The sequence below is a fragment of the Papilio machaon genome, chromosome 15 (assembly GCF_912999745.1).
Source record: "Papilio machaon chromosome 15, ilPapMach1.1, whole genome shotgun sequence".
Classification (NCBI taxonomy): Eukaryota; Metazoa; Arthropoda; class Insecta; order Lepidoptera; family Papilionidae; genus Papilio; species Papilio machaon.
In genome coordinates, this window is record NC_060000.1 from 4,748,530 (window position 1) to 4,769,628 (window position 21,099).

At 32.6% G+C, this 21,099-nt stretch overlaps 1 protein-coding gene across 5 annotated transcripts in view; it reads right to left on the minus strand.

Annotated features, from left to right (window-relative positions):
* Positions 1 to 21,099, minus strand: part of LOC106712155 (cGMP-dependent protein kinase, isozyme 2 forms cD4/T1/T3A/T3B) — a 119,341-nt gene that overhangs the window by 3,764 nt on the left and 94,478 nt on the right. For 3 of the 5 annotated variants that reach the window (XM_045681306.1, XM_045681307.1, XM_045681308.1), the window contains 4 exons: positions 14,737 to 14,956; positions 6,443 to 6,584; positions 1,319 to 1,413; positions 1,045 to 1,191 (listed from right to left, as the gene is read on the minus strand). In XM_045681306.1, coding sequence (XP_045537262.1) covers positions 1,045 to 1,191; positions 1,319 to 1,413; positions 6,443 to 6,584; positions 14,737 to 14,956 — 604 coding nt within the window. Of the gene's footprint in view, positions 1 to 1,044; positions 1,192 to 1,318; positions 1,414 to 6,442; positions 6,585 to 14,736; positions 14,957 to 18,953; positions 20,697 to 21,099 lie in introns of all 5 variants that reach the window. The other 2 variants (XM_045681304.1, XM_045681305.1) reach the window with 1 other exon arrangement.

The following is a 21,099-nucleotide window of genomic DNA, read 5'->3' on the forward strand; positions in this document are numbered from 1 at the left end:
CCTGATGACGTATCGATACGGAACACCGATTTTGAAACAAAGAATAGCGTTTAACCGTTGGTTTCTGAGACCAAAATCTCTGTATAAAACATACCGTCATCCCGATATAATTTATTACAGTCATCACTCTCATTATCTTTGACAAAATAGAAAAAACAATATGATTTAACTCGCAATCTTGGTCTCGGAGACCCATGATAACAGATGTAAAAATATTGTTTTATATATAAATAGTTTTGGTGTTCATTAAAAGTGCCCAAATCAGTCAAATTTAAAAACTTAAATATGAATAATATTCGATGTCTAGCGATAGTTACTTTCCATTTGAATAACTAGAAACATTTTAAGTGCATATCCGCTTAGAAACAACTTCTATATTATGAATGATTTAATATTACGATATCCTTCGTAAGTTAATCGAAATATAAGTGAATTGTAGTGTATTAACTGATGAGTGTAATGGATGATAAATTATGTAAACCGCAAAATTAACTAAGAATAAATGTATTTTAGTAACATTATCTCTCCTTTTAATTGCTAGGTTATGTAATTGTAACATGTTTCATAATTAAATTTATCAACGCTCAAATTCGGAAGAAAATATTCCACGCAAAAAATTATAATACAACGTCACTTTCTTGGTCCACTAGTAGTAGCACTTACCAACACTTTATATAAATTCCCTCGTTAATAAATGTCTCAACTAAAATGACGAATAAACGCTTTGTTGGACAAAAATCTAAGAATAAGATAAGCCTTATTCGCTGGGGCGGTTTTATATAGCGCGGTAAAAAAGCATTTAAGTAGAACAAATGCATTTCCATGTATCTGTTAATAGAGCAGCGGTTTAAAAACGGAACACTTAACTATCGCGTAGTGTTGCGTTTAGAGCGGTGGGCGAACAGTATATACTAGTGATTTAAAAGTGTTAGTCGCTCGAGAGCCGCCAATGCCGTGTTTTAGCACGGCGGTAAAGAAGCGCCCGTATGAATGAGGGTTAAGGGCAGAGAAATGATGAATAAAAAATATACATTTCGTAAATACCTTTGTCTGCTGTCACCTTCGTCCTTGTATTTGGTGCGGATCTCATCGAGGGTGGAAATAAGCTGGTTGAATGTCTCGCGGTCGATGACAAGACACGTGGTGCCTTCGGGGGAGTCGCAAATTATGTTCGCAGTTCTCAGGTCATCGCTGAAAAAACAAAACAATCGAGATTTAATAAACCTATGGTAAATTGTTCATGTAATTTTGAGCGAAAATTCGGCAATTTCATTATATTTTGCAGTGCAGCTTGTAATAATAGATTGTTTTTCCGTACCCTTGTAACGCTTTTTCTCCGAAGAAATCACCCTTCGTAAGAGTTCGGATGAATTTCTCGTCGTTGCTGTTAGGCTGCTTTTGTGTAACTTTAACCTGAAAAGAAAACATGAAGATAATTACAGAAGTAGTTCGGGGAATAAATTAATAATATTAATCTATGCCTGTTTTGAGTTTAATGGAGTTATTTACGAGGAGGCTTGACCATAGAGTTACAAGCATATTGAGTTGTTTAATTTTATGTTCTGACCTTTATAGAAAACCTCTAACCTTATCAAAGTTCATATCGCTTACTTAGAGATAGCTTATGTAAAGTTAAAAAACTTAATAATACAAGAACTACAAACATAATACACCCGTATTATGTTTACTAATATACCATATATTACTTTTTCCCCGTATGTTACGCGGGTAAAGAAATGCAAAATAAAATTTCTCCTCGAGCCTTTAGAGTAATAGAAACAGTAGAAAGGTACCAGGAAAGTTGTCGTATAACTATATATCGGTATTACAGTAACTTTCCATAAAGACAACTCTCGAGATGCCGCAACAGCAAAAAATCAACGTAAGAACTAGTATTAACATTTTATTATATTTTTCATACATTCCAATGAAAATAATTATTACATTGATAACTAGCTTTTGCCGGAGACTCTGCCTGCGCGGAATTAAAAAAAAACGCTTATAACATTTTGTAGAATATGTTACAGCAACATGTAATAGCAAGATCTGTTGATTAAACTATTCAAACTTTCGTGAGAGATTATCCTTAACTTATATAGGAGGCCCTTCATCAGGGTGAGTGGGACTGGTATTATTTCGTAGAGTTTGGTAGAGTTAGCGACGGGGCCGCTTCCGCGAAATAAAACCAGTCCCACTCACCCTGATGAAGGGCCCCCGATGGGCTCAAAACTAGTCGGTGCCGACACCGGATATATGTACGTGAGTGTTTTAGCCGTTCCTATATAAGTTAAGATCTGTTCAGCCGTTCTGGAGATACCTTCTAAAAACATCCATCCACCAATCTAAACTATCGAATTTATAATATTAGTAAGATTTAAAATTAAATTCACATTAAATATTAAAATCAGCATTAAACGGAGCGCTTTTCGTGTGTGTTAATCTGAAAATTCATTTTAATGTTACGTGTCAAGTGTTTTAATAACAAGAAGAACTTCGTAAACATGTGCACATAACAAAATGACTAGGAAATGACGATACCGATCGCAATCTCGAACTAGAACGAGTCTGTATCAAGTAACGCAGTAACTTAAAAAAAGATACATCCATTAGCGCACCGGTTCCTTCCGCACATTACATAATGATAGATAAGTCTAATAAAAACTCCTTCTTTTAAGTATTAAAAATTTACTAATTCCAAAAAATAAGAATAATTTAATCTTAAAAAGGAAATAAACATTCCGGGAATCGCTTATAATTCAAATATAAAAAAGAACCCGTTACATAAAAACTATTAAGATAAACATCTGTGAGATAACAACGAAAGTATGAGATAACGTAGCCTAAGGCAATACCGTACTGCATTGAACGGACTCCATTAAAAAATAAAAAAGCAACCTCTTTTAGGTATCCACTGTTAATACATTTGTGTAAAACATATTGTTATCCTTCTTATTCTTTTCTATAAAACAGAGACAATAATACATCAAATACGTTTTCAAAGTACTGTTAAGATCTAAAAATTGGAGTGAAAAATTTTCGAACAATCAATTGTTCAAACTCAATAGAGTTCAAACTCTACGCGGACGAAATCACAGGAAATAGACAGTATTTCAATATAAATGACTTGGTAATTTTTTTTTAATTATCGTTGCTTATATAGTTGCACCTGAACAAATCAATAAAGAGACTGAGTTGTTTACTTTCCTTTTGATACAGTTAAGAAACACATTTCGTTTCAACCTGTCGAATATTAAATGAGCGTTGTAGAAATCGCAATGATTTGGCAAGTTTGCGATTTCTCCTCGTAAAATTTTTAATATATTTTATTTGCACACATGAAAATATCTCTATAAGTGTTGAAAGTAATTTAGTATAATTTATAACTGGTATGTTAATTAAAAAAAAAACAATTATTAGGCCCATTCTCCACTAAGCTTAGTTCACTAGCATAACTGCGATAGTGGAAAATAGGTCTGAGACAATTGGTTCCTACTCCATACATTGTTTTATATTTTTCCAATAGTTGCCAGTAAGATTGACCTTAAAAACTTTTTCGTTTGTAAAGAGTAAATATTTCATAACACCTTGAGTTTTAAAAGAATTGAAAATGTTGTAAATCAAGAAAAACTCGTCCTAATTGGTAAACACGGTCAATTCAATGCTCTATTTGATATTCAACATCCAATAGTTTTAAATTCTAGGTGAGTTATGTAAGTGGTCTAGATAACAAATAACAGTGTAAAACGATTTGCATTATTTATAGGCTGTTTTTTTTAAATTATAATAAGAAATTATTCAACAATTCAAGTGTGCGTGTTAAAAAGGTCTAAACTCTAAACACACAAGTAAAAAGACACTAAGGTAAGGTACCGTCGATGACAAAACTGTTACAAAAGCATTTTTTTGCCATGCTCAAAATTTTCATAAATTGCATAAAGTTAAAATTTAAATTACATATAACAGAATTAAAATAAATATTATGATCTACCATTATTCAATACTGAAACTGCTAATTAGGGATCAGTAACTCTTTATTATTACAAATCTTTATATTCCAAAGAGATTTATGACTATATTTTTAAGAATTCACTTGAGCTGGCTCAAAATAGCACATTCATAATATTATTCATATCGTACTATGTATGTATAATATTAAAAACAATGACCACACGATTACCATAACAAAACATATAAAAAAACCGTAATGATGAAAGCATTTCAAGGTAGACAATTTCCCACACGGATGTACTAAAATTGTGACCTCAGAGCGTGCAATGGCGCAGGCCCCTCGCCCGCCGTGCTTTGACCTTGTGGGCACAATAGACTGACTTCGGCCTCACAGCCTCCATACAACTCTTGTTTAACATTTTACTCACACGTACGATCCGCTTTGAATAGCCAGCCGCGTTAACATACCCGCCACGCATTTAACATGCATTCTCTCGACAGTAGAAAGTTAACTAGTAAATAAATGGTTCATAGATAATACTTTTGAACAAACTCATGTTTTTCAAATTCCATAATATTTTATATAATAAAACTTATAAGAACGTGTAATCCAAGACACTTTCGATGTAGTTTTTTGCAAGACTCATCGTTAAAATAAAGAGCAATTTCTATGCCGGGCCAAAAGACGTAAGGGGGGAAAATTTGCCTCGGTGATTTTTTTTGCATTTTTTTTTTCATCAAATTAGTCATCTATGGCATTGGTCAAGCGGTGGCAGTTTTGAAATAATAAATCGGAATTAGCGAGCGCCATTCTAACTGCAGATACTTTGTTACCAGCTGAGTTAAATGCCAAGGTGAACCGGTCGTACAATCACCGTACTGTCCCGACAGATATTAATATTATGTATATTTTGCGAGCATAATCTTGTTGTAATGTTATTTACATGTAGTAAGCAAAGTTACATGTACTATAAGATCTGGTAAGTTTGTATTCTTTAATGGCATAAGGAAATACGTTTAAAATAAGGCATTCTTTTTCCAAGCGAATATTTCTCAACACGAACCATTTTGGCACGTATTATAACTTCCTAAAGGACGATATAATATGGAAACGATAAAGTCCATAAAGTAAACCCTTTCTTTCAGTTTTTGTAACGAAATTTCTAAAGGATCGATTTCTATTCCTACTTTATTTATGTTTTATATATAACAGTGATCGTCTTTTGTTTGATGACGCAATTTATAAAGCATTTTAGCCTGTTAACATTTTTCATTTTGCTGCCCTTGTTTTCATTTTTATTAATTTGAGTTTATGTATGAATTTCAGTAGATATATTCGTGAAAAATTGAATTATATCGCACGCTCAGTGTTAATATCATAACAAGAATCGCAGTCAGAGCTCAGAGCTGTCTGTTTACAAAACACCATTGCGTGGTATATGCGGAGTCTGCGTTGAAAGTTGATCCGTGGGATGAAAGTGAAATTGCTTACTTTCAAGTTTAACATCTTTGCAAACACCAGACGTGTCACTACAAATGCAATTGAAATAAATTACTGACACGAAGCGATCGGCAGACAATGAGTCGACAAAATAGTTAATCTGTCGATATTTTTTAAATTTTTTTTCTTTTTACCATTACCAAAGATAATTTAAGTTCGAAGTTATAATTTAAAATAGTTATTTTATCCGTCGAAACAATGTAGTTTATTTAATATTAAATAATTCATGACGTAAATCACGATTTGTAAATGTGATTTGGTATACATAATACGACTTTATCTTTACTAATATTCTAAAGAGAAAAGATTTAATTGTTTGTTTGTTTGTATTGAATAATTAATTGTTTGTATGAATCGATTTGAAAAATTCTTTGACTGTTGGGAAGCTACATTATAACCGGGTGACAAAGGCTATATTTATTACTAGATATCTTTATAATTCCCCGCGGACGAAGTCGCGGGTAACTGCTATATCGTTTTTAACTTATAGTTTACTCATTAAACAAATGTTGACGTTTAATCAGTAAAGTAATTTAGTCACGTATCTTATACCGTGGGTTTCCATTCATACTAAAGTGATGTATCAAATTATTTCAACAACTGAGAAGAAAGTCAATTTATTTTTGTACAACTGTAATGGAATCCAATTTTAAAGTTGCCGCAATTCACAATGCTTTTGGAAATACTTTACTTCAGGAAAACAAAATTTCTCACTTGTTAAACAGAACCTCGGACTTATAACCAGTCCTTGCATAGTAATCAAGCAATTATGCGACATAAAGATATTTGTCACACCGTGTCATTTAGCACTATAACCGTTAGAAAATAGCAATTGCATTAAATCATGATACACGTAACAAGGAAAAAAAAATATTGAGAACATGAGTTCTCAATATTTTTTTTAAAATAACCTATTCCCATGTTTCCACCCTTTCGTAATAAGGAAAGGATGGGATGAAGTGAAGAATAGAAGTCATACAGTTTTAGACATACCTGTCCCTTAGATATGATGAAGAACGTATCACCTCGCGCCCCTTGTCTGATGATGTAGTCACCATTCTGGTAGTGGGTTTCTTCTAACACATCTGAGATCTTTATCAACGTGTCCTCCGGTAGGTTTTTGAAGATCGGAACACTGCGAACAAATATATCAATTTATTACAGTTGCCTCTATTATTTCAATAAGAATGAGAGGGAGAACTATATGTTTTTGTACATCGGCTCTGATTGGCCTCAGTCTAATTTTGCTTTGAAGCTAAGTATTTTGATTCTTTTTCTTTCTTTTCACTATTTATATCCATGAATACTACTATTATTAATAATTAATACTACTATTACTAAAATTCGATTAGTTATTTGACCTTTGCAAATTAATAAATTTAATTATCATAAGTGAATGTTGATTTAGGTATGTTTAAGACTTCCTCAATATCAAGATATGTTCAAAATGAAACAATAAAAGTAATTTAAGGTCAGTTGATCATTCAAGTACGTTTGGATTGAAAATGTCATTTAATAATATTTAAATGTTTTTAGTACTATTATGAAGGAAATAAAATTATACGAAAAGAAGGAATTATTTGACGATATTTGAATGAAACCTACCTACGCTTAAAACCTATTTTAATCTATTACGTGATAATACCAGGGTTTAATTTTTAGCCGTTACAAAATATATTTAAATAAATGTGGTGTGGGTGTTATAAAAACTTTTTGTGTCTCAACGATTTTTGGTGATTTTGGAACCAAATGTGTTATCTTTCCTACATTTATAAAGTATAGTTAAAATTAATGCACTTTAAAAAAAACTCTAACAAGCATACGTATGCCATCATGGGAATATAAAAGATAGGTACAAGAAAACTCAAGTGAAGTAACAAAGAAGTAACTGAGCAAGCCCTCGAGCCTAGTTACTCTTAAACGAGGTTTAGGCTAAGCGCCATCTGCGCCCAGCCACCTCAAGTCCGGTGAAGCTGTAAATGCCTCTTCAAGGCAAACACTGACTACTAAGTCACATAAAAAAACTTAAGTTACAAGATAATATGACTCATAAACACGACTTCAATTAATCATGAGAATAATATAGACGTATTTTATTTATAAAATCACAATGTACTCAAACCATTTGGGACATGTTTTATTACTTAATTTATTTTTATATTCAGCTATACTGAATCTATATCTCTGTTGGTAACATTTGCGAACGGCACCGCTATTTTACGGTCCTCGACTATATTTTCTTTTGAAACTAAATCATTTAAATTAGTCATGATAAACCTTTATACTCACAAACTCCTAATAACTCATTTGAAATAGTAAACACCGATTTGTAATTAACGTGTAAAATCAGGTTTTGAAGACTAATTATTTCTTATTCCTCATGTTACAAAAGAAATAATTAAGTTAGTATTAAATGAAATCATTTTAACAAAATTAATTATAATTCAAATTTGCTTATACATAACATTTTGTTATATTGTTTATTTTTTAAAAGATAATAAGGATAAAAATAGATGAATAAATAATAACAGCATGTTTTAATAGAAGTTTTCCGACAGTAGAAACCCAGTTAAAGTGTGCAATTTGCCGGGGTAATGACTTGGTATTTTATATCAGCTATGCCAGGCATCTCAAATGTCACGCACATTATTTATAATGAATCAAATTACTAGGTAAGTATGTCAGATAATACACGAGTAGCATTTGTGAAACGTAGCCTGTCTGTGTCAACATGTTTAATTATAACTGAACGGATGTTAACGTAAACATCTCTCTGTGTATGATTGTAAAGTTCCACCGACATCTTCCAGATTTGTATGTTATACAACGGATGTCCAAAAAGAAAGGTGACCAGTTAAAATATGGAATTAATATACCTATAAATTCAGATTAAGGAAGGTTTATGATCAAAAAGGTATGTCTATCTTGTTATTGAATTTTTTCACTATAAAACATAACGACGACACGAGTAATATTATAATCTCTAATAGGAGTTAGAAAATAATTATACTTTTAATCGTTAGCTAGTCACTTCGGGAGACCTCTAGAGCAATTTTAGTGTGAAGGAATCACACTAAGGTGTTGATTTGGTAATCTCAGAATATACCTATACATACTCCTTTTGATAATTCTGACCTACTTGGCTTTTTATGTAGTATGTTTAAATTATTTTGAATTAGGAATGTCAGTATTATTTTCTTTAGTTTGAAGTATGTTATAATAAATTAATTCCGTTTATATTCTCAAATAAGTAAGATGTATAGTATTCAAAAATAACTGTTTAACTTTTATATACATATTTAATAATAATCTTGTATCAACTAAATTATATCTAATATGTTCGAGTTAGAATAAATATTTTCCGAATCAGTCTATAAGTGTATATTTGGTTTGAGAGTGATCCCATCATCAACATCCACCATTTCAAGAGGTTATGGGCCCAGGACGCTTCCACATCCACCATTTCAAGAGGTTATGGGCCCAGAAATGCTGATATTTATATTTTTTTGGAGCATTTTTCCTGTTTGGAGAGCAAGAATTACAGTTGCAAACAAATTTTTCAAGATGGAGGAAGAGTGACAGTTGCAAACAAATTTGTCAAAGATCCATCTACCATTTATTGACGGTGTTGAAAATGATGAATGCAGAGGCAGATGAAGTGGTTTTTGAAGAAACGGTTGAAGAAGTAAAGAAGAGGTGACCATCGACGGTGTTGAAAAAGATGAGTGCAGCGGCGGATGAGGTGGTTTGTGAAGAAATGGTTGAAGAAATGAAGATAGATTAGAGAGTGTTGGTGTTGTTGAGTTGGTGTTGTTGAGTTGGTGTTGTTGAGTTGGTGTTGTTGAGTTGGTGTTGTTGAGTTGGTGTTGTTGAGTTGGTGTTGTTGAGTTGGTGTTGTTGAGGTTGTTGTTGTTGTTGTTGTTGTTGTTGATGTTGGAGTTGTTGTTGTTGAGTTGTAGTTGTTGTTGTTGAGTTGTAGTAGTTGTTGTTGGAGTTGTAGTTGTTGTTGTTGTTGTTGTTGTTGTAGTTGTTGTTGTTGTTGGAGTTGTTGTTGTTGTTGGAGTTGTTGTTGTTGTTGATGTTGTAGTTGTTGTTGATGTTGTAGTTGTTGTTGAGTTGTTGTTGTCGTTGGAGTTGTTGTTGTTGTTGTTGGAGTTGTTGTTGTTGTTGTTGGAGTTGTTGTTGTTGTTGGAGTTGTTGTTGAAGTTGGAGTTGTTGTTGAAGTTGGAGTTGTTGTTGTTGTTGGAGTTGTTGTTGTTGTTGGAGTTGTTGTTGTTGTTGTTGCAGAATGTTGTTGATGTTGTTGTTGTTGCAGAAAGTGTTAGTGTAAGGGTTGTTGATAATTTGGTGGAGTTAATAGATTCGGGCAGTGGAAGCGTGGGTGTGAATCAATTAATTTTTGTTATTTCTATTCTGAATTTTTCATTTATCTATTGCTCAGTTTTGGACTTGTGGTTTGACTTTTAATACAAGGTCAAATATTTTACAGTCTAATATATATTTTAACGGAATTCAACTGAAACTTTTAAGAGAAACTTTTACAGAATTTTTAATATCTCCATCCTTTATACTTTATTGTGTTTTTCTTGTGGTTTTGGAGTTTAAGAGTTTGTGGTTTTATTGAGAGAATGTATTATTGTTTTTTATTATTGGTGTTTTGTTGATAACTTTAAAAATTTGGGTTTTCTGTACTTGTCTGTTGTTATGATGTATATTCTGAGATTAAGGGGGTGTGTTGATTTGGTAATCTCAGAATATACCTATACATACTCCTTTTGATAATTCTGACCTACTTGGCTTTTTATGTAGTATGTTTAAATTATTTTGAATTAGGAATGTCAGTATTATTTTCTTTAGTTTGAAGTATGTTATAATAAATTAATTCCGTTTATATTCTCAAATAAGTAAGATGTATAGTATTCAAAAATAACTGTTTAACTTTTATATACATATTTAATAATAATCTTGTATCAACTAAATTATATCTAATATGTTCGAGTTAGAATAAATATTTTCCGAATCAGTCTATAAGTGTATAATTGGTTTGAGAGTGATCCCATCTTCCACATCCGCTATTTCAAGATAAGGGACTGCTTAAGTCAGCCTTTAAATGACTGAGTGGTTCGTAACAATGAATCATAATTCTGTAATTTAAAATTGCATTGTATTTTGTATCACTTGCTTCATGAACGATTTCGTTTTATTTGCGTAAGTTTATAAAATTACTAAAGCAAAGTACGTGCTGAAATAAACATTCGAGAGAAGCGCAGTACCAGTTTCCAGAGCCAGTTGCATTGATAAAGGATATCACGTCCTCGGTGACACATCGGTTCGAGTGAAAGGCCCGCAAACACAAATGTCACGATCCAAACGAACGCGACAACTATTTCGCAAAGCACGAGTCGCTTGAGCAACTTCTACCGCGATTGAATTTCGTAAAGACTTTGTTTCAACTCCGAAAAAAAAACTCCATTGGAATCAGAGCACAGCTATGAAAAGGTATGTTTCGTATCATAATGTTTATATTAATTTAAATTCTTTATAGCCATGAACAATAGTCTTGCAACATAAGAAGGCAACCACTATCAACCATTGACTTGAATAGTTGTATTATATAAGGTCTTTCTTATGTATTTTCTTACGGTGGTAGGGGCGAAATTATGTTTTGATTCAACAACCCTTACCATTGGTATTAACGTATCCGTTCAATAGTTTAAATTGATGAGGGACAACCAAAGATGTCCTCTTCTTGTAACTCAGCTAAATCATGCAGTTAATGAATCGCCATGCAAGTTCACATACATGTTCACACACATATTGCATTGGCAATAATTGTGTTAATTCGGATTTTATTAAAATATATTTAAGTTCTCACGAATCTTTGTAAACAAAGGCGTCATATTGCGAGGTATTGTTTAACTGAATATTTTTTAAGTCATCATAAAAAAAACGTTAGTGTAACATAACTCTTGGTTGAGCCACATTAGTTGGAGCTCGTTCGAACCACCACAGCGTCGTATTTACTAAGGATTCCTTATCATTTTATGAAACAAAGCAACTTGATACCTTTCTCAATAAGGTTTAGAGTTACCTTGGTATGTTGACACGGTCGATAGATTCAAGTAATATTTATTTCATACCTAGGATTCATGAGTAATAAGTATTAAAAATAACATAACTCTCTCACGTCTTTCAACTTATTTTTTTAGATTGGTTATGCATATTAAATGAAATCGTACAAGTTTAAACAACAAGGTCAATACTATATGTAAAAAGTTTAACAGTGTGCCAGAACATAAATTGTGAAACAAGAATTTTAATATACTGGGGATTAACCAACGGGCGTTGTCGACCGTGCTCTAGAGATGAAGCCAGAAGAATAGACCTCGGCCCGGTCGCATCTGCATAAGTGTCCGAGGTCAACATCCTCTTTGTCATCCCGCGACCTCGCTGGGCTATGCACTCCGAGAAAGCAAATAATAAAGTTCATACAGCTATCAAGAATTTAATCCTAATATTTAATAACATATTTGAACATAAGCATAGGTGTTAATAATAATTCGTATAAGTTTCAGAACTTTCATTACTACAAAACACAAAGAAAGGTCTTACGGAGCCCGCTAATAAAATAGTTATAATGAAAGATATTGCAGTATGTATCTAAATAAAAGAGTAACAGCTTAGATAAGTTGGACTATGTTTGTGAGAAAATTTCTATGATTACTTTTTATTCAAGTCCATCTTTCACTACCATAGTGAACATTAAATTCAGCAAAAACGTGCTACAATTTTTAAAAATATGTCATTTGTTAAACACAAATAAATACTTTGCAGTTCTTTTAAATCTCATTTCAAACTTTTAATATGCGTCTCAATACTGGTTTAAATCCAGGACTCCAGTACATAAACGCTCGTAAACCGTAATCGGTGAGAAGTTACGATTACCATGTGTTAAAATAATTGTTGAACCGCTTGTTATATTAACACGTCAAAACAAATTACCCGGCCGACATTAATTACCGACCTCACTCGTAAACAGAACTTTAACAGGAAACATCAAAGAGTTTTTTTATTTAGTTTTTAGTATGCTAGGCATTTTAACAAGCGTTTTAATTAATTTTATAAGTGATGTAAAAAGAATGGAATAGCATAATTTGAAAAACGTTTTAGAACAATGAAATCCACGATGGCTATTAACATAATCAAGGTGAGTTCTAGTTATTCCAAAAATCGTAATGACATGGACCGTGTCAAATGAGTAGAGGCTTGTTAAAGGGTCAAATAAAAAACTGTTATATCATAAAAATTGTTAAAAATAGGGAGTTCTATAAATGTGTAGAAACAAGAGAGGCAGGATTAATCAATTGATTTTTTAAATATCTTCCTTTACTCAATATAATGGAATAGAACAGATAAACAGATGTGTCAATTGGCTAGGGTTACCGTAAAGGACCTTATAGCGTACATGTAAAGTAACAAAGTTAAGCTATAACCGAAAAAAATTCACATCCAGCGTATGATTTGCAAATCTATTTGCATATTTATTTAAGAAAAAGTAACTATAGGTAGAAGTTTTAAATATCGTGACTATATGTTGAAAGAAAAAGTTATTACTGTGAGACACGCGCGCCGAATCGCAAAAATAGTGTTGATGTACCGATTTGTTTTACGAAATATCCAAATTATTTGATGCAAATATTCTAATTTTTATGTACTTCTTTACTTATTTACAATTTAACGTATAATTTGAATTTATTATTTCTTAATCACTTTTACAAATTCGTCCTAATTACAACAACTACAGATTGTATAATTTTTTTGAATAACTATTTTTTTACATTACAATCCAAACAAAGAAACAAGAGTTAAAAAAGAAAAAACCTTAGCAATCTTTTATAACGTGGACTTTTTACAATTTTACACATTCAAAGTTAAAACAATGATAACCGAATCAAAAAGTGTGTAATTTGCCTTATCGTTAACAAGATTCAGGTCACGCTAGTTACCGATCAATAACGGCTTTTGACATAGTTACTAGAGGAGTTAAATATGCAGTGCAACAAAAGTCAACGTTACTTTTAAAGATTTTAAAATTTATTCTGGGTATAAATATACGATAGTTATCAACATATTTGCAACTTAAATATCTTATATTTCTAAAGTAACTCTTATTTTATTGTTATACTAGCTGTCGCCCGCGACTCCGTCCGCACGGAATTAGCCTAAAAATAGCCTATGTGTTCGTCCAGACTATGATCTACATTTATGCCAAATTCGCACTTAAAATATTAGTTAGAAGAAAGATATATTTGACCGACATGAGCGTAATGTATGACATATTACCAATCTTGGCGGCCGGGTTAAAGGAGTGAGGTGTCATAAGAGTCGTATGGTTCCACGGAGAGATATTAATATTGAGAGTTATCCGAATCTTGTGTTTAAAATTATTAACTAGTTAATTTCACAGCTATAACGTTCGTATTGAGAGATGCAAGAGAAGTTAATTAATTAAGAAACGGCTTAACTCACGTTTGATCGTCCGGTGACGGCACCGACTAGTTTCGAACCCATCGGGGGTCCATCTTCAGGGCGAGACTACTAGCGAGTTAAGCCGTTTCTTAATTAATTAATTATGATGTCTCACGAAAGTTTAAACAATTTAATGCAAGAGAAGTGTTTGTCACATTCATTAAAAACATCCGGCGTAGTGTTTCCACTGTTCAATTTGTTTCGTCTATAATTAAACACGTCTTACACCGTAGCTTTTGTAACACAACAGGCGTAGCGTAACAAAAACGGACTTCCTCGCTTCGTCGACCATAATTCCTATATTTTCGTTACACAGCCATTAAACGTCAATGAATAAATATTGTTCAATATACAATGAAATATAGAGATTTCTTAAATATTTTAATTGATTTATTACAATGTTCCTTTAAAAAGGCAATGAGATGAACTTATCAAATGAATATTGTAAAAAAAGGTAAGTTACCTACGCCTTTTGTCATTTTTAATTTGATAAGTAATAGAGATTATTTCATTTATTTATTTTTAAATAGCAACTCAACTCATACAAAATCATTTTTTTGTGGTACGGATTTTCCGTAGGATTTACCAATCAATCTTTAATATCAAAGTCACTGAGACTAGTCTTATTTATTAATCACTCTATTCATTGAAGAAATCGCATGAGAATCTCATCATCATCAGCTCATAAGTCCCTACCGAGAGACAGCCTACAACTTTGGACTCTTGGTTCTACAATATAGGAATATGTAACTACTCACCTCTTAAGGAAGTCAGTGTATTCAGCTTGTCGTATGAGACCGGTACGCATCATGATGGTTTGGAAGCATTGCCGCTCGATGGCCCAGAGGCGGCAGTCGGTAGCCGCCTTTATGGTGGCCGTTCTCTTACAGTTGTACAGTATCGCCAATTCTCCGAATACTTTGCCGGGCGCCATCGTGCTGAGGTATTTGTTCTCACGTGACACCTCCACTCTGCCCTCTGAAAATACACGGAAAAATAAATTCTGAGGTCTATGTCATAAAGGTCTTGTTATAGGCATTTAATTCCAACCCTAGGTGTATTGTGTTGTGCTGTGTCAGTAACTGTGTAAATAAAGATATTTTAAAAGTGAAATTTGGCGTTCAAAAATGTCAATTTTATCAAATGACACGAAAAATATATGAAATAATTATTTAAATTGCTAATTTAATTTTATGGAAAAGGCCAAATGTAATCCCTAGATATGTAATCTATAGGGATAAACTAGAATGAAGGTAACTAGTGCAATCGATTGAGAAAATGACAAAATAAATATCAAAAGTAATTGTAGATAACCTCGATAAATAAGTCAACTTGACGTAAAATTTAAATGAACTTAACCAGATTTTAAAATTAAATTTAAAAGTAAAGTTTAGTTTATTGTTGTATTAAAAAAAAAGGAAACGTGTATATAAAATTATTTCGTTTTCATCAAACACTAGATGACGTTTATTAATGACATGAAAGTTGGTCATTAGCACCGTCTCTGAGAGGGTCAGTAAATTACATTGACGCGTATATTCTGATGCGAGATAATTATAGTGTCTTAGATCGCTTTTACTATACCATGTGGTATAACTTTGTTGTGTGCATTTAAATTTCTTAATAATTTTCTTAAATTAGACTTCTTATTGTTGCTTACTTAGACTAAAATCTCTGTATAAAACATATCATCGTCCCTCTCATTATCATTGACAAAACAGCGATAACAAAAAGTTTTAAACGGGGATTTTGATCTCAGAAATCCACAATTAGTGCCTGTCTGAGTTCATCTTTCCTTATTTAAGGTTATAGTTTACAAAGATCTTTTGCCACCCTCCTCTACTAGAACTACATAGACATTTTAACCAGTAAATTTACATTCGGCAAACTTTTTCCTGTATGTCCACTGGTTTAAAACACTTTCACTCTATTTGTAATTGCTGCATACATTAATTACATAACTGACAAATAAAGAAAAGTTTAAAAACTAGATAACCGTGAGATCAATCTAAATTGTGTGCGAAATAAACATTCAACGGATACGGATACTTACAAAATATCTTTAACATCCGTTAAATCTGGTATAGCATCCGTTCATAAAAAGTCTATTCATTCATAAGAGTCCGGAATACCGTTACTATCATTACAATAAATGACAACACGTGTAGTTATTTGATTGAAAAAACAAAACACATTACCATTGATTATTATAGTCATTTGTGGTCAGAATAGATAAAATGATTTGTGGTAATTAAGATAATAATCAGTAATCGATCAACTATTAGTGTAATAAATGCTTCTATTTAAACTGTAAAGAACATTAAAGTTGATTCTCACTGCCGAAATACTCATAGGAGAATATGATTATCACTCTTATTTTCCTTGAAAACAAAAGAGATATAATCGGTTACGCATGAACGATTAATAAATGAAAATTTCAATAAAATATTGTAATAATTATTGACGCAATATAAATTAAAAATAACACAACATATTTCTAAGTAAAATTACTATTGAATAGAGCACACCTGTGTAAATCTACAAGGTATTTATTACAAGCTGTTTTGATTAAACAACGTTTATTTTAATTACACCACAAATCTAGTTCATACTATGAATTTTAAGTACTACAAATATTAAAGAGCATACAACTTAATTCCAAGTTTCAATGTAAAAGCTAATATATAAATGATCTTTATTACGTAAAAAATTACACATCAAGACAGATCTTTTCAATAAAGATTCCCATTTTTACATTGTCGACGCTGTTTTGCAAGATACTTAATCAGACGAACTGGCAACATACAATTTCTAACGTGTTTTCTAAGCTAACGTCAAATATATGTTTTCACACTTAAAAGAGAAATTTTTAACTTATTTCTACAGAGTAAATTATATGACTTGCTTTTACATTTTGCAAATTAAGAACATCTGCCTAAGTCACTAATAGGTATTATTATTATCAAATTTTTCGTTTGCTAAAACATACTTTACAATAAAAATTTGTAATTTTGTCATTAAACATGTAATTTCGCCATTATTAATTACAAGAATTAAATTAACTGAAGCAATGCGTAAATGTAAATGTAATAAAGGCTTTTTGTTAAACATAACGTTTCGTTTTATTAAGAATTAAATACGAGTTAAACTAAGCAATAAGCAATTTACACTTGCACAGGACATGTCGATCGAAACGATCGAAATTCGCAAGACCGGAGCAAATTACTTAGTGATGCGGAGAATGAAAGTGTTCCAAGGCTCCAACGCAATACGAACACATATTTCAGGTCACAAGTTCGATTCAAATCCGCGCACTCTTGATATCTGTGGGCCTAGTACGAATATTTGTGAAAATCGTCTTCGTATCGTCATCGTCAATTATGTCACAATTTGTATGAGATATTTTGCATACTTTACGCCCGATAGAGGCGCTGCACAAATTTTAATACAGATTTTTTCGATAAACCATACGATAGCGATTGTCACAAATTTTGGTGCTAGGCCTACTTATGAATGACGTAAAAAATGCAAAGTTACTTCAAGGGAAAATAAAATGCTTAAATGTACCTTTAAATAGGCTATCTGTGAATATGCACTGTTAAATGCTATATTGATATTTATTTCTGAATATTCTTTGCTTATTAATCTAGTAGTTTAGAAAATCAATTTTAATAAACATATTGTAATAACAACCATGACAGATATAAGAAACGTGTAGTATATATTTGCACGATATAATTATTTGATCATGCATACCTCGACTATAAGTAGGTCAAAAGTGAATAGTTTAATCGATACTAGACATGTTAGCCGTCTACGATTGCGTGCGTGCTGCATATGAAGCGAATCTTGAAACCAGCAGTCTTTAAAAAGTCTATGTGTTTCGTACAACCCTGGACTATAGTTCAATGGACGCAGCGTACTTGTACAGACCACCAAAAAGTTTTTGCCGAAAAGTCAAAGAGGAACAAAAGCGTATCACCTTTTATTGTGCATAGTACAAGAACTTGTAACTAAACGCTTGGAATAACATAAAGTAAAACACAGAATTTAATTATATTCCCAATTTATCATCACCTCGTATCGAGTTCCCAATGAGAACCAAATTAGTTCGAGAGGCTATGAATATCAACATGTCGCTATGTTAAAGTACAAATAACCTGTATTCATGTAATGTTCTTTTTAAATTGTATATTCTACAATGATATTGTATAATACCCATTTGTTTTGTAGCAATCTTCAATGTAACATACAACAGCAATTGCGACAATGATTACTAAGAATATATCTTTGTATGCAGTACAATTAAACGTTATACGAATTGAATGACGTTCATTTAATGTTTATTGAAGACACAAAGGCTTGCAGTAATAGATGTTGATATTGCAAATCACAAAGATTTCTGATGACTGACTGACTATGATGGAATTCGAATTCTAATTTTTTAAGCGGTTACGCTTAAAAAATTAGAATTTGATATAATATTACAGACATTGAGAGTGATGTTAACTATGTTTAAAATTAAGACGATTTTCTTCTTTACTTTCATCGTCACCTATTGAACCATTTGAATTAACGTATTTCGCAGTACCATGAACGTTACGTAAAATATGAACCATTCATTATTATGTTTACTATATTCGCTTGATTAAACAACAGTGAGAATAATAATGTTCTTTGAAAGTTATAACTTATTAATATTAATAACCTTAAAATATGTAACTTCAAAGTTTCTCAAAATTTTGAAGGCCTAATGATTGCATCAGACACGCCCCAAATGTACCCAAACATCATATTAGATTTTAAAGATTATAATGACCTCGAAAACGTCTCTTGCCAAAAAACATCAATCAACATCAGTACACACGAGATCAAAACATTAAGATAAAGTAATACATCATACGATAAAACAATAGTGCGAACGTTAGCGTTTCTATTTTTAGATTTAGCGATAGAAATTAAAGTAATATTTTACCTGAGTCTTCGTTTTCACCAGACGCATTGTTAGAATCTTCCAGTTGTGTTACATCAAGTACTACGCCGGCGTCTAGCGTGGACTCTGTAGCGTTACTGTCACGTTGACAAAGATTTCCAGTACGTCTTTTCCTAAGCCCATACGTATGGACTGGCACAATTAACTTAGGGCGTGGAATAGAAAAGTCAGAATCCGAACCACTTGATGAACTTTTGGCACTTCTGGAGAATACACCGTTCGTATTAGTCACTCGTTGTTCACTTATCACATCTTTTGGTTGAGTAAACGATAAAATGTCATTATACCTATCGTACCTGTCTTCACTTTTCACCCTCACTGTATTATACAACTTTCCATACTTATCACGTTTGATTTGTTTTAAAGTACCGTTAGTAGTCCGATAGTCACTTTCTTTCGCTTCATCAAACGAGTGAAATCCGTTGATGGGAGTCGCGGGCTGCTTTTGATTACCATTAAACATATCGTACTGCATTAACGTAAGCTGCTCGCTCGGAGAAAGGTTCCTTTTCGGCTGCGTGACCGTCACACTATTAAACGCCTTGCTATCATTATTTACAGAGTCAAGATAGGCACGAAGCGGTGCCCTACCTTCGCTTTTAACTCGCATTGATTTAGAACGAAAACTGGGTTTTACGTCATCTACACGTCCGCTTCGCTCGTTCTCTTGTTGCGTAGTGCGCTCAGGAAGTCGATCGCATGTAGATAACGATTCCTTAATAGGCCGCATATATAAGCCTAAATCTTCCGCTTCACAATCCGTGTCGAGGTTCTTTTTAGATCTGGCTTTAATAGGTGATAAATCTAATGTAGCCATAGAATTTATTAGGTGATACATCGTGTCTCCACCATTGTTGTAGCCCCGAACTGTGCCGTTTTGTTTCATTTCGTTATTTGAAATTCGCTCTTTCTTAGTATCTTTCTGTAACTTTATCTTATCACTGTCGGTATCATTGTTCTGTTGACTTACTCTTGAATAATATTCATAATATGATTCAGATGATGGATCCGGCGGTACTGGACCAGGATCCGGTAACGGATAATATGATTTCTTAGAGTCTACCTTCCTTTGCCTGTGAGCATATTTAAGGGAATCCTTTCTCTGTGGAGGAACGGGTGCTTGGCGCTCATTTGAACCAAACGCTTCAATATCCCATTCGGTAAAGTTTCTTCGCTTTACTCGTCGTAGAGTAGAAGGCTTGTATCCATTTGGCATATCCTTGAAACTATAGCTATGTTTTAATTTATTTTGACTAATAAGATCGTTGTTGGCTCTAGCTTTTTCTTCTATATCTTGTTGATACTTAGCTAGTGGTGAAATATTTTCACTAGGAACATTTTGATCGGATTTATAAGCATCATCGTCAAAAGAGCTTGTTTTACTTGTATCTTTGTCATTGCGTCCGATGTCGCGGCAGGATTTACTCCTGGATATTGAGTTAAATTTGACCTTGTTCGAATCTTTGTCGTTTTCATTATAACTGCTAAGATTGCTTGCTCCAACCCAATTTGCAGCATAAACAAGGTCCATAGTCCTATCATTGATAGAAAGCCACGGGTCCTCCATGACCGCTTTTCCTGGATAGTGTTTTAATTTCATAATGCAACGGAATCCACCGATGTGAAGGCAATAATGTGTTGTCTTGATTCACACAAAGCGAAAACTGTCAACGAAGACTTCATTTTTCTATAATGATTGTCACTGACTAGTTTTATCATTATTGTCTGGTAAAACAAATTAAAAAAATATCAGCATAAGATCAGTTATTAAATACACAATAAATCTTAATGAACATTATAGATAGTTGCAAAGATTATATTACTTTTAAGAATTAAAATAATTTTGCAAGGATTTGTACCAACGTTTTCCTGATTATCGAATGAATAATAATTGGAATTAAATAGGGCAACTATTGGAATTAATAGGGTAAGCAACTTGATATAAAAACTCAATAGTGGCAGATGACGCAAGTTTCGATCTCACACACTACGTTGCTACACTTCTTCAGCTTGCCAGTAATAATAATTTTGTAATTAATATGAATTAGCAGCCGTTATAACGCCACTGTTAAATGAAGCAATGTGTGACGCAATGCATGACTCAAACGAGAAACCAGCTCGCTACGCA